This window comes from Serinus canaria, chromosome 4 (assembly GCF_022539315.1).
Source record: "Serinus canaria isolate serCan28SL12 chromosome 4, serCan2020, whole genome shotgun sequence".
NCBI lineage: Eukaryota > Metazoa > Chordata > Aves > Passeriformes > Fringillidae > Serinus > Serinus canaria.
Window position 1 is genome coordinate 70,764,580 of NC_066317.1, and position 14,549 is coordinate 70,779,128.

Sequence of the window (14,549 nt, forward strand, 5' to 3'; positions counted from 1 at the left end):
TCACACAGAGTGGCTGTGTCATTTGTCACAGAGTGTGGCTGTGTGTCATTTGTCACACGGAGTGGCTGTGGTGTCATCTCCCTCGGGCAGATGGGGCTGAGTCACTGCTGCTGCCTCACTCCGGCGCCATCCCAAGCCCGCCTGCCCACCCCGTCGCCGTGCCCAAGCAAGCCCGGCGCCTGGGCACGAGCCCTGCGCCTCGCACAACCCCTGTCTGCCCCAGTCCGTATGGCCAAGCCTTCCGGCCTGTCCCATCCTTTCTTCTCCCAAGGTCTCCCGGCCTCCTGCCTCCCTCCCTGCCGCCCAACCTGGGCGCCGGCCCAGCCCTGCGCCGGCCCAGGCCCTGTCGCCGGGCCAAGCCCGGCGGACCAAGCCCGCCTAGGCCCAGACCGGCCCGCCCACAAGCCGGCGTGCCCAAGGCCATGCCCGCCGTGGCCAGTCCCGTCTCCTCCCCAGTCCCTGTCGCCATGCCAGGCCGGCGACCAAGCCCGCCCGCCTTCCAAATGCCACTGCGTCCCCAAAGCCCTCCGGACGTCCCAGCCTGGCGGAGGCACAATCAACCGTCATTCCTCACTGCCTCCTCCATTCCCCCCAGTCCCTTCTCCTCCCCAATCCCTCCTCCCCAGTCCCTCCCTCCTCCCCATCCCTTGTCCCCCCCAGTTGCCCCTGGAAGAGCACAGTGGCCCCAGGAGAGCCCCAGGCCGCTGCCTGTGACAATTCCCCAGTTATTTTCTGTGGGAGCACCCCCCACACCAGCTGCCCTCTCTGAAGGGAGCAGGAGTTTCCATCTCCCCCATTCACCTCCTGTATTTGTCTTTGATGAGGAGAAATTGTCACTTGTGAGCTGGATAAAAAGGGAAAGGAGGATTTCAGCCCTGCAGGGCGTGGGGGAACATCCCCAGCACCTCCCTGTTTGTCTGGGAGAGCATCCCTCAGGCTGCCCTGGCACCAACCCCCTCCCCGGGCACTAAACCAGCCAGAGCTGAGCCCTGTGGGGCTGGGTGCACAAACTGAGCCCTAAAACAGCCCTGGGGGGCCATGGCCAGCACAGGACCCCCACCCCGTGGGGGCTGTGCTTCCAGCTCCTGGCAGGGATCAGCAGCTGCCAGCAGAGAGAACACACTCTGCAAATTCCAGCTTGGGCAGCTGGAAACCTGGGCAAAATCTCCATATTCCAGGCAAAAATCTCCATATTCCAGGTAAAAACCTCCATATTCTGGGAAAAACCTCCATATTTCAGGTAAAAACCTCCATATTCTGGGCAAAACCTCCATATTCCAGGCAAAAACCTCCATATTCCAGGCAAAACCCTCCATATTCCAGGTAAAAACTCCATGTTCCAGGTAAAAACCTACATATTCCAGGTAAAACATTCACATTCCAGGGAAAAACCTCCCTATTATGGGCAAGGACCTTCATACTCTGGGTAAAAACCTCCATATTATGGGCAATAACTTAATATTTCAGGTAAAAACCTCTATATTCTGGGAAAAACCTTCATATTTCAGGTAAAAACCTCCATATTATGGGTAAAACCCTCCATATTCTGGGCAAAACCTCTTATTTCAGGTAAAAACCTCCATATTCCAGGTAAAACCTTCACATTCCAGAGAAAAACCTCCACATTTCAGGCAAAACCCCCCATATTCTGGGCAAAAAACATGGACAGGAATGAGGTAGAGTTTGAGTTGACATGGACAGGAACGGGGAAGAGTTTCAGGGAACACCCACCAAGAATTGGATGTTTTTTGTTTCACAGCACTGACTTGCAGGTAAAATACTCCAAGAGCAGCTTGATTCCCCTCCAACCCTCATCTCTGCTTCCACAGGGTGCAGAGGGATATGGGGGAAAAGCCCAGGAAATGGGGCTGGGGTGGTCTTGGGGAGATCACCCAGCCCATCCCTCCATCCCAAAGCCCCAGAAATGATCCTTCCCTCAGGAGCCCCATCCCTGAGCATTCCACCAGAAACTCCTCCTGCCATCCCTGGGCATTCCATAACCTCCTGCTGCCATCCCTGGGCATTCCAGAACCTCCTGCTCCCATCCCTGGGCATTCCAGAACCCCCTGCTCCCATCCCTGGGCATTCCAGAACCTCCTGTTCCCATCCCTGGGCATTCCAGAACCTCCTGCTGCCATCCCTGGGCATTCCAGAACCTCCTGCTGCCATCCCTGGGGCAGGAATGTCCCCACTGCTGCTGGCACAGCTCCAGCAGGGGCAGGAACAGCCCAGGGAAGGCTGAGATCAGGGCAGAAATGGGAATTATTGCACAGGAGCAGGGCAGGCAAGGCTGGGGTTGGGGCAGAAATGGGAATTGTTGCACAGGAGCAGGGCAGGGGCTGGGGCTGCCCAGCTGCTGCTCCAAGGACTCACAGGAGTGACAAGCAGCTTCCATCCAGCTGAAAAGGGACATTTTCCCCATAGCTGTGTGAGCAGGTGGTGTTTGCCCCCAGCCCCCAGGAATGCCCCAGCAGAGCCCTCCCCAGGCAGGGCAGAGGCAGCAGGAAGAGCTCCTGACCTGTTTGTTGGTGACTCCGGGGGGCAGAGTGCCGTGCTTGTAGTCCTCCAGCAGCTGCACCGCTTCCTGCAGGCGGCTCTGCAAGGGAACAGCAGCACCTGAGACACAGAGCCAGGGCAGCACCTGAGACACAGAGCCAGGGCAGCACCTGAGACACAGACACAGAGCCAGGGCAGCACCTGAGACACCGACACAGAGCCAGGGCAGCACCTGAGACACCGTCACAGAGCCAGGGCAGCACCTGAGACAGAGCCAGGGCAGCACCTGAGACAGAGCCAGGGCAGCACCTGAGACACAGAGCCAGGGCAGCACCTGAGACACAGACACAGAGGCCAGGGCAGCACCTGAGACACAGAGCCAGGGCAGCACCTGAGACACAGAGCCAGGGCAGCACCTGAGACACAGACACAGGGCCAGGGCAGCACCTGAGACACAGACACAGGGCCAGGGCAGCACCTAGACACGACACAGACACAGAGCCAGGGCAGCACCTGAGACACAGACACAGGGCCAGGCAGCACCTGAGACACAGAGCCAGGGCAGCACCTGAGACAGAGCCAGGGCAGCACCTGAGACACAGACACAGACACAGAGCCAGGGCAGCACCTGAGACAGAGCCAGGGCAGCACCTGAGACACAGACACAGAGCCAGGGCAGCACCTGAGACACAGACAGCAGAGCCAGGGCAGCACCTGAGACACAGAGCCAGGGCAGCACCTGAGACACCGTCACAGGGCCAGGGCAGCACCTGAGACACTGAGCCAGAGCCAGGGCAGCACCTGAGACACAGACACAGAGCCAGGGCAGCACCTGAGACACAGAGCCAGGGCAGCACCTGAGACACCGACACAGGGCCAGGGCAGCACCTGAGACAGAGCCAGGGCAGCACCTGAGACACAGACACAGAGCCAGGGCAGCACCTGAGACAGAGCCAGGGCAGCACCTGAGACACTGAGCCAGAGCCAGGGCAGCACCTGAGACACAGAGCCAGGGCAGCACCTGAGACACAGACACAGAGCCAGGGCAGCACCTGAGACACTGAGCCAGGGCAGCACCTGAGACACAGACACAGAGCCAGGGCAGCACCTGAGACACAGACACAGACACAGAGCCAGGGCAGCACCTGAGACACAGACACAGGGCCAGGGCAGCCCTGCAAACCCAGCTGGGAAACGGGGCAGGGATCGGGGAGAGTGCACCTGCAGGGGCTGGGACACTGCCACTGCCACGGGGGGTGGAAATGGTATGTAACTTATAGCATAGCATAGCATAGCATAGCATAGCATAGCATAGCATAGAATAGAATAGAATAGAAATAATATCATATATTTACATTTTATATTACCATATCATATTATACTATGTTATATTATTATATACTATACTATATTGTATTATTACTATATTATATTATTGTTACTATTTATTATTTTATTATCATTATATTATACTATATATTATACTATATGTTATTATATTATATTATGTCACTATATCATTTTTACTATAATATTATATATTCTATATAATTATATACTATATACCATTTATACTATTATTATATACTTTAGTATATATTATTATATAATATATCCCATATAATATGATATCATATTATACTATATTATATTATTCTATACTATATGCTATAATTCTATCATTATTCTATGTATCACATTACATTACATTAACCCTCACTGATACCCCATTACATTCCATATGGCCCGTTTCTATGGATAACTCGATCCTTACACAGCAATGCCCCATGAGAGAGCTGTGCTGATCTGTTACATAACTGTGCTCCTGCCAGGGCCCTGGCTCTGCCCCTGCAGCCCCTGCACTCCCTGCATTCCCTGCAGCCCCTGCACTCCCTGCAGCCCCTGCACTCCCTGCAGCCCCTGCACTCCCTCCCCTCTCCCAGCAGCCCGTGCACTCCCTGCATTCCCTGCAGCCCCTGCACTCCCTGTAGCCCCTGTAGCCCCTGCAGCCCGTGCACTCCCTGCATCCCCTGCAGCCCCTGCACTCCCTGTAGCCCCTGTAGCCCCTGCAGCCCCTGCACTCCCTGCAGCCCCTGCAATCCCTGCAGCCCCTGCACTCCCTGCATTCCCTGCAGCCCCTGCACTCCCTGCAGCCCCTGCAATCCCTGCATTCCCTGCAGCCCCTGCACTCCCTGCAGCCCCTGCACTCCCTGTAGCCCCTGTAGCCCCTGCAGCCCCTGCAGTCCCTGCAGCCCCGGCAGCTCCTGCACTCCCTGCAGCCCCTGCATTCTCTGCAGCCCCTGCACTCCCGGCAGTCCCTGCAGTCCCTGCAGCCCCGGCAGTCCCTGCAGTCCCTGCAGCCCCTGCAGCCCCTGCAGCCCCTCCCCTCTCCGAGCAGCTCTGAATGGAGCTGCAGCACGGCATGAATGGGCTGCTGCTGTTTTTTCCCTTCTCTTGGGGAAATCTCAGTAGTTACTATAACAACCCTGGCCAGATCCCATCTTGTTCGGAACGGTAACAAACAGCCAACAAAAAAGCTCAGGCTGCCTTTTCAAATCTCCGTCCCCACAAATTCCCTCTCCCGGCTCCGTGGGGACACAGGGAGCTGTGGGAAACTGAGTGGCAAAAAACCTCCAGAACTTAAAGTTTACACAGCATGTGTCTGCCTGCAAACTTTGGGAGAGGAAATACTAACTTAAAAATACAAAGAATGAGACATTGCTGAGAGAAAAAACCAATATATATTTGTATGCAAACTTTAGGAGAGGAAATACTAACTTTAAAATATATAGAATGAGACATTGCTGAGAGAAAAAAAAAATATATATATATATCTGTATGGAAACTTTAGGAGAAGAAATACTAACTTAAAAATACATAGAATGAGACATTGCTGAGAGAAAAAAACAATATATATCTGTATGGAAAGTTTAGGAGAAGAAATACTAACTTTAGAATATATAGAATGAGACATTGCTGAGAGAAAAACATATAGAGATGTATGGAAACTTTGGGAGAAGAAATACTAACTTATAAATATATAGAATGAGACATTGCTGAGAGAAAAAACAATATATATTTGTATGCAAACTTTAGGAGAAGAAATACTAACTTTAAAATAGGACAGACATTGTTGAGAGAAAACTGGAACTAGAAATAAGTTTCAAAAGATGGCTTTACAAATAAGAGTAAATACTTTTAAAAAATAGAACTGTGAAAAATATATTGTAGTATCTCCAACGGGGATTTTTTGCAGAGAAAGGAGTGAGGAAAGTATATAATAATAATATGTATAAAAGTATATTCTATGGTAGAGAAAGAAAGGAGAAGGTGCTTTGGGGGACAGAGGAGGGGCACAGAGGGTGAACACAGTGCTCGGCCTCTCCCACAGCTCCGAGCTGCTCCAGCCAACACCCCCGGCTCCAACTGGGGGAGAATCCAGGGCTGCCTCCTATTCCTTCTGGAACAGCCAGGCGGGTCCTTTAACCAGAACCGGGAAGGATTCCAGGAGTTTGGAGCGAGCTTTGCCCCTGCAGCAGCCGCAGCTCCATGGCAGCGGCCGGAGTCAGCATTTCCCCCCCGCCGCTCCCCGCTCCGCCCGGCTCTGCCGGCAGGGCTCTGCCCCGCTCCCGTGTTCGCTGCTGCCGTGCCATGGGGGCACTCGGCATTTCACAGCATCCCCCGTTAAATCCAACCCACAGCCTCGGGGTTCTTTGGGGTTTTGGGGTTTTTCTCGTTCCTCCCACAGCCCCTTTCCGCAGAGGAGAAAACCTCGAGCACTTCTAGCGGTGGAATTCTGCGGGGTCTCAGCTGGCACAAAGGGGTGCCAGACAGACCATCTGCGGCGGGGAGCGCTCCCAGCCCTGCCCGGCCCGCGGCGGCGGCTCCCGAGCCCGGGGACAGCGCCCGGCCCGGCCCAGGCAAGGGCAGCACAGCTGGAACAGCTGGGACAGGGACAGGGACAGCGCCCGGCCCGGGCAGGGCAGGGCAGCACAGCTGGAAACAGCTGGGACAGGGACAGTGCCCAGCCCAGGCAGGGACAGCACAGCTGGAAACAGCTGGGATGGGCTCCAGCTGGGGGGGACAGGGGACGGGACAAGGAATGGGACAGGGAATGGGGCAGGGGATGGGGCAGAGGATAGGATTCCAGCTGGAAAAGGGACCGGGAATGGGCCAGGGCTGGGATTGCAGCTGGAAAAGGGACAGGGAATGAGCCAGGGCTGGTCCCTCATCACCACAGCTGGGATGAGTCTCCATCCCTGGGATCCCTGCTGGGTTTGGACCCAGCCCCTCCAGCCCTGTGCCAAGGGGCTCCTGGGCACAGAGTGGAGTCACCAGGGCCAGCACAGCACCTGCAGGGCCCTTGTGGAGAGGAGGGCACGGCACAGGCCCTGCCAGCTGCTGCACACCCCCAGCCCCTGGGACAGAACCACACAGCCCCAGAACTGCTCAGGCTGGAATTCTGAGATCATTCCAACCACCCCCAGCACTGCCAGGGCCACCTCTGCCCCTGTCCCCAAGTGCCACATCCACAGGGCTCTGAAATCCCCCCAGGGATGGGGACTCCAGCCCTGCCCTGGGCACTCCCAATTCCTGACCCCCCCTTTCCATGGGGAAATTCCTGCTGGTGCCCACCCTAAACCTCCCCTCTCCTCCTGCCCCGTTCCCTGGCAGCAGATCCCAACTCCCAGCTGGTGCCAACCTTTCAGGGGCTCTGCAGAGCCAGAGGTTCCCCTGGGCTCCTTTTCCCCAGGCTGCTGCTCAGGAGGAGGAGGAACAGCCCCAGCAGGAGAGCAGCCCCAGCCCTGGGCTGATGGCCACCGCCCTGAGCCTGCCACCAGCACAGGAACAGCTCAGCTGGGTGCCACAGACACCTCTGCAGGGCCCCTGCCCCCTGAGCTGTCCCTTGTCCCCTGTCCCTGCAGAGCCCCGCCCCCTGAGCTGTCCCTTGTCCCCTGTCCCTGCAGAGCCAATGCCCCCTGAGCTGTCCCTTGTCCCCTGTCCCTGCAGAGCCAAGCCCCCTGAGTTGTCCCTTGTCCCCTGTCCCTGGCAGAGCCAAGCCATCTCCTCTCAGTGCCAGCAGGGCTGGGAGCAGCCCAGGAGCCCACGGGTGGCACACAGAGCTCAGCAGGGCAGTGCCAGCAGCACCAGCCCTCCTGCCACAGCCCCTGCAGGGCCAGGCCTGCACTGGGCTCTGGGGACACCCGAGATGGGCTGGGCTCAGGGGACAGCCTGGTGTCACCCTGGGACTGTCACCCTGGGCTCACACTGGGATTGTCACCCTGGGACTGTCACCCGGGGATTGTCACACTGGGACTGTCACACTGGACTCAGGGGACAGCCTGGTGTCACCCCTGGGATTGTCACCCTGGCACTGTCACACTGGGATTGTCACTCTGGGCTCAGGGGACAGCCTGGCATCACCCTGGGACTGTCACCCCGGGATTGTCACCCTGGGACTGTCACACTAGGATTGTGGGGTCCCACCTCCATCCCAGCCCCAGGGGGGTGTGCCCCAAACCAAGGAGGGTGTGCCCCAACCCAGGGGGGTGTGCCCCAACCCAAGGGACCCGTGGCCACCAGCAGGAGCAGCACAGCTGTGGCTGGGGGATGCACTGGGGGGATGCACTGGGGGGGATGCACTGGGGGGGATGCACTGGGAGGATGCAGCTGTGCAGGCGCAGCTGTGCAGGCGCAGCTGTGCAGGTGCAGCTGTGGGCCAGCCCAGGCTGGGCTCTGTCCCCGACTCCCCAGGATGACACAGACACCAGACTTGACTCCAGCTGGCCCCATTGTATTGGATCCACAGTGACAGACAAGAGGAGCCAGAAACTTTTTGTTCGAGCGGAGCCAGCAGCTGTGACACTGAATAAACACAGACAGGCAATCTGCTGAGTAAGAAGGTATGGTTCATATAAATAACATACATCTAATCCTGCTTCCATCTCAGCCCCAAATATGGGAATGCAAGATGCTCTGCACCTCGGGGCTCCCAACAATGAGGCACAGCAGAGGCACAGAGGCAGCCCTGGAGCTCTCCTGGCTCTGCTCTCGCTGGGAATTCTGCTCAGCCCTCCCTCCTTCCCACAGTGCCAGCGGCCTCCTGGCACACGGGGGCAGGGAGTGCCCTGGTCAGAACGGCGGCAGCCCCAAGGACCCTCCTCACTGCACAGCAGCGAAAGAATCACTGCCATCATCTGTCCCTCCGGGTCCCCGGGTCAGGCCCCGCAGCCCCGAGGGCACCCTGGGGACAGCACTGTGACCTGCAGGACACTGGGTCCCTCTGAGGGCAGCAGTCTGAAATGTGCAGCTGCCAGGACATGGCTCCATGGCAGAGGCACTGGGGGGTGAGGGAGCCACCAAAGGTCCTCTCCAGAGGGGCTGCAGCACTGCCACCACTGCCACCTCACTGCCACCTCACTGCCACCTCACTGCCACCACTGCCACCTCACTGCCACCACAGCCAGCACTGCTACCTCACTGCCACCACTGCCACCTCACTGCCACCTCACTGCCACCTCACTGCCACCACTGCCACCTCTCTGCCACCTCACTGCCACCTCACTGCCACCTCACTGCCACCTCACTGCCACCTCACTGCCACCACTGCCACCTCACTGACACCTCACTGACACCTCACTGCCAGCACTGCCACCTCACTGCCACCTCACTGCCACTTCAATGCCAGCACTGCCACCACTGCCACCTCACTGCCATCACGGCCACCTCACTGCCACCACTGCCACCCCACTGCCATCACGGCTACCACAGCCAGCACTGCCACCGCTGTCACCACTGCCAGCACTGCCACCTCACTGCCAGCACTGCCACCACTGTCACTGCTGTCACCACTGCTGGCACTGCCACCACAGCCAGCACAGCCGGCACTGCCACCACTGCCACCACTGTCACCACAGCCACCACTGCCAACTCACTGCCAGCACTGCCACCACGGCAACCTCACTGCCACATCACTGCCTGCACTGTCACCACACTGCCACCACTGCCACCTCACTGCCGCCTCACTGCCACCTCACTGCCACCTCACTGCTGCCTCACTGCTGCCTCACTGCCAGCCCTGCCAGGGCCGAGCTGCAGCCCCCGTGCCCTCCCTGTGCCCAGTGCCACGGTGAGTGTCCCCAACAGGTACAAGCCCAGCCACAGCAGGACCTGGGCCACCCCCAGGACTGTCCCTGCAGGGCCTGTGGAGCACGGGGAGGTTTCCAGCTGTGCTCAGAACCTGCCTGCCAGAGCAATGGATGCCAGGGGAGCAGTGGCACCGCTGTCCCCAGCACCACCCCCAGCCCTCCCTCCCTGCCCACAGCACAGCCACAGCAGGGTGACACAGCCACCAAAAACAGGATTCAAATAAACAGTTTTTAAAATAAAAATAAAAATAAAAATAATTAAAAATAAAAATAAAAGCAATTAAAAATAGAAATATTTTAAAATTCAGTATCACCCCATTCTCCATGGGGCTCACTCCACTCCCTCAGACCCTCACCTATCTCCTCCTTTCCCCTCCAAGTCAAGCAGGGATTTGTTTGTTCCCTGGGTCTGGGGGATGCAGCCACGCTCCCTGCACAGCCTGGGCTCAGCAAACCCCTCCTGGTTTCCCCTGCTCCCTCAGCTCCCAAAGGAAAGCAGAACACCTTGGAGTTCTACATCTGCACACCCCAGTTACTGCCAGCACACTGAGCAGAGCCAGCAAAAAGCAATTCTGTGCCCCAGGAGTTGCCCAGGTGATTGTTCTGCCAAGAGGCTTCTCAGGGAGAGGGAATTTCTGGGGCCACCAGGAGGGTCAGGATTCCTGAGGCGTCCCTGCCATGGAATTCCCACCCCAGAGGAAATGTCAGAGGCATTTCCTTCCCTGCAGTCCCCCAGGCCATTCCTGAAGCTCAGCCCTGCCCAGAGAGGGACACCAGAGCTCCCTGCTCTGTGGGGTTCACTCTGGGACCCAAAACTGCTCACTTTTCACCCAGGATAAAACTGGGCCACTCAGACTTGGCTCTTTTTATTCCCTGGGTTTCCCCTTCCTGAAAGAACCTCCCCAAGATGCAGTTACAGCAGCTGATCCCTCTGAACCCACACCCCCCCAAGCTCCCCAAAACCTGGGAAGGTTGGAACAGTGACCAGGGGAAGGTGGAGAAAGGTGTGGCTGAGCCAGGGGTCAGAGCAGGAGCTGAGCTCAGGCAGGAGCCCAAACTCCTCTGCATCCCTGGAGAGGCACCAGCAGGAAAATCCCCCCAGGAGTGCAGAGATTCAGCCTTAAAACGTGCTGGGAAGGGAATGGAGCCCCAGGAGGGGCTGAGGGAGCTGGGCAGGGGCTGGAGAATCCCTGAGGGAGCTGGGCAGGGGCTGGAGAATCCCTGAGGGAGCTGGGCAGGGGCTGGAGATCCTGAGGAGCTGGGAAGGGGCTGGAGAATCCCTGAGGGAGCTGGCAGGGCTGGAGAATCCCTGAGGAGCTGGGCAGGGGCTGGAGAATCCCTGAGGAGCTGGGCAGGGGCTGGAGAATCCCTGAGGGAGCTGGGCAGGGCTGGAGAATCCCTGAGGGAGCTGGGCAGGGGCTGGAGAATCCCTGAGGGAGCTGGGCAGGGGCTGGAGAATCCCTGAGGGAGCTGGGCAGGGGCTGGAGAATCCCTGAGGAGCTGGCAGGGCTGGAGAATCCCTGAGGGAGCTGGGCAGGGCTGGAGAATCCCTGAGGAGCTGGGCAGGGGCTGGAGATCCCTGAGGAGCTGGGCAGGGGCTGGAGAATCCCTGAGGAGCTGGGCAGGGGCTGGAGATCCCTGAGGGAGCTGGGCAGGGGCTGGAGAATCCCTGAGGAGCTGGGCAGGGGCTGGAGAATCCCTGAGGGAGCTGGGCAGGGCTGGAGAATCCCTGAGGAGCTGGGCAGGGGCTGGAGAATCCCTGAGGAGCTGGGCAGGGCTGGAGAATCCCTGAGGATCTGGGCAGGGGCTGGAGAATCCCTGAGGGAGCTGGGCAGGGCTGGAGAATCCCTGAGGGAGCTGGGCAGGGGCTGGAGAATCCCTGAGGGAGCTGGGCAGGGGCTGGAGAATCCCTGAGGAGCTGGGCAGGGGCTGGAGAATCCCTGAGGAGCTGGGCAGGGGCTGGAGAATCCCTGAGGGAGCTGGGCAGGGGCTCAGCCTGGAGCAGAGGAGGCTCAGGGGGCCCTTGTGGCTCTGCACAGCTCCTGCCAGGAGGGGACAGCCGGGGGGTCGGGCTGTGCTCCAGGGAACAGGGACAGGAGGTTCAGGGTGGACATTGGGGAAGAAGATCCAATAAAAAGGGAAAAGCAGCTGTCCTTCACTGAAAAGCCAAAGTCTCCTGGCCAAAGGGCAGAGCTCCAGAGCAGGAGCAGAACTGCTCCTTCCCCAGGGCTCCCCTCCACCCTCAGCCATTATCTGATGGAAGCACAGAGCTGCAGAGAAGCTGGACAGCACCAGATGGAAGTGAAGGGGCAGGATCCCCAAATCCTGCTGCAAACAGGGCAAGAACTGAGGGAAAACCACAGGCAGGAGCTGAGGGAAAACCACAGGCAGGAGCTGAGGGAAAACCACAGGCAGGAGCTGAGGGAAAACCACAGGCAGGAGCTGAGGATGAAGCCCAGCCCGGAGCTCTGGAGCGCAGCCCCTGCAGAGCTGCACCCCTCCCCACCCCTCTCACTCCCCATGGAATGCACATTTGCTCTCTCACCCCTCCAGCTGCATTTCTGCCATGAAAACCTGCAGGAGTTTTCCTCCTGAGAGGACAAGAGCAGTGGCACTTGTGCCAGAAGCCAGCTGGAGTGGCAGAGGGAGCGGGGCTGTGGTTCCCTGGTGCCAGATGTGACAGCACTGGGGCAATCCCTCCATCACCTGAGGGGCACAGCCCCGCTGCCAGCACGGGGCACTGCCCCTGGGATCCCCCCCAGCTGCCTGAGAGCCCTGTCAGAGCAGAGGGCAGGAATTACCTCAGTCACAAAGAGAGTGCGGGGGTCGATGATGTCCAGGAAGTGCCTGAATCTGCCATAAAATGAGCTCTGCAAAACAGGAGACAAAAAAACCATCACGTTCAGTGAGAAACTGCCTTTCAGGGTTTATTTCCTCTGCAGAATGAAGCATCAACTGAACATAAATTATATTTATTTTTTATAATATTTAAGGATGTTTTTGCTGGTTTTTGCTTTTGGAAACCCAAAGCACTCCAGGATTCCCTGGATCCCTCCCTCTGCTCCCAGCAAAAACCTCTCCAGGCTCTTTCCAGCTTTGCCACCCCTACCCAAGCACAGCCAGGCTGGATTTTTCCCAAAGTGCCACCAAGAACCAGCCCAGCCAGGCCAGGGCTCCCCCCTGGGCAGCTGCAGAGGCAGGAGCAGTCTGCAGGGAGGGGAGAGGATCTGTGAGACAGCAGGGGAAGGTCGTGGGCAGCTGCAGGGGAAAGGAGAAAGCACCACTCAGTACTTAGTGCAAATAAAAACATCCCTGGAGTTTGCACCAACTCCAAGCAGCAGCCCATGAGATACTGAGGGGTTGGGAGCCCTTGGGACACACTTGGGAACCTCCTCACTCCCACCCCTGCTGGATTCCAGGATCCTGGGGCAGGAGAATTCCAGACCCCCAAGGGGGGGGGCCAAGGGGACACAGGGCAGCCCAGTGGCCTCTCCTCATCACCCAGAGCCCCTGGGGACATGGGTCATGGCCAGGGACATCAGGAGCTCTGGGATCCTGGGAATTCTCCATCCTCACCTCCTGCTGGGCTCCTTCTGCAGGGCTGGGCTGTGAGCACAGCCCTGGAGTGGGGATGGAGCATGGGAATGGTGCTCAATCACTGCTGGCACCTCTTCCAGAAGGGACTGCTGCCCCTTCCCTGCTCCTCCAGGGATGCCCCTGGATTCCTGCAGGGATCCCTCTGCAAGGGCCCTGTCAGGCACTGCTGAGCCCCACTGCAGCCTGGCCCCACCAACTCCAGCATTCCCCCTCCTTCTGCACCACAAAACCAAACCCAGAACCCCCCCGTGGAGCAGAACAGCTCCATGCGAGCCCAGGGGAAAATCCCAGCGGTTTTTAATTAGCACGGATCTAATTAAAGCTAATTCTGGTGCTTCTGAGTGGATGTGAGCTCGGCATTTGCTGCCTCCCTTTCACTCTGGGTGTGGGATCCCTGCAGGTGGCAGTGCCCTCCCAGCGGTGCCAGGGGTGGGTGGGGGGTGAGCGACCCCAGCAGCAGCCACGGCCCCTGCCCGTCCCACAGAGCCAGGGCAGCTGGGACTGCTGCTGGACTGCTGGGGAACAGCTGGAACTGCTGGGGAACAGCTGGGACTGCTGCTGGACTGACAGCTGGAACTGCTGGGGAACAGCTGGAACTGCTGGGGAACAGCTGGGACTGCTGCTGGACTGACAGCTGGAATTATTGTTAAACACCTGGAATTGCTGCTAAACACCTGGAATTATTGCTAGCCAGCTGGAATTGCTGCTAACCAGCTGTGACTGCTGCTAAACTAACATCTGGGATTACAGCTAAACACTTGGGATTACTGCTGACCAGCTGGAATTGCTGCTAAACACCTGGAACTATTGCTAACCAATAATGGGTTTACTGGATTTACTGATAACACTGGGGACTGCTGCTGACCAGCTGGAATTGCTGTTAAACACTTGGAATTGCTGCTGACCAGCTGGAATGGCTGCTAACCTGTTGGATTTACTGCTAACCTGTTAGGATTGCTGCTGACCAGCTGGGATTGCTGCCCTCACCACCAGCAGGATGTGAGGATTCTAAATTTGAGTGGCCTTGGCTTCCCCCTGCCTTCATCTCTGTGCCCCACTGAGAACAGCAACACCAATGGAATGAAATGGAATTCGGAGGAAATTAATGGGATTAATGGGATTCAATGGAAATTAACAGAAATTATTGGAATTAAATGGAAATGGAATGGAAATGAATGGAACATCAGGGATTTACACCCCCTGACAAGGAGTGGGTGACAAGGGAGGGGGAGGAGAGCTCAGGTTCCAGGGGCAGCGTGGCAATGCCCTCTGGAATGCCCAGCTCCCCTCCCCAGCTGCCAGGCCATG

The 14,549-nt window shown here is 57.7% G+C and overlaps 2 protein-coding genes across 2 annotated transcripts in view; one reads left to right on the plus strand and one right to left on the minus strand.

Moving 5' to 3' along the window:
• The window catches only part of LOC103824794 (homeobox protein EMX1), a 169,838-nt gene that overhangs the window by 89,369 nt on the left and 65,920 nt on the right, over nt 1-14,549 (plus strand). The window lies entirely within an intron of this gene.
• Nucleotides 1-14,549, minus strand: part of SFXN5 (sideroflexin 5) — a 96,033-nt gene that overhangs the window by 77,151 nt on the left and 4,333 nt on the right. The window contains 2 exon segments of the mRNA XM_050974140.1: nt 2,519-2,596; nt 12,446-12,514. Of these exon segments, the coding sequence (XP_050830097.1) occupies nt 2,519-2,596; nt 12,446-12,514 (147 nt within the window).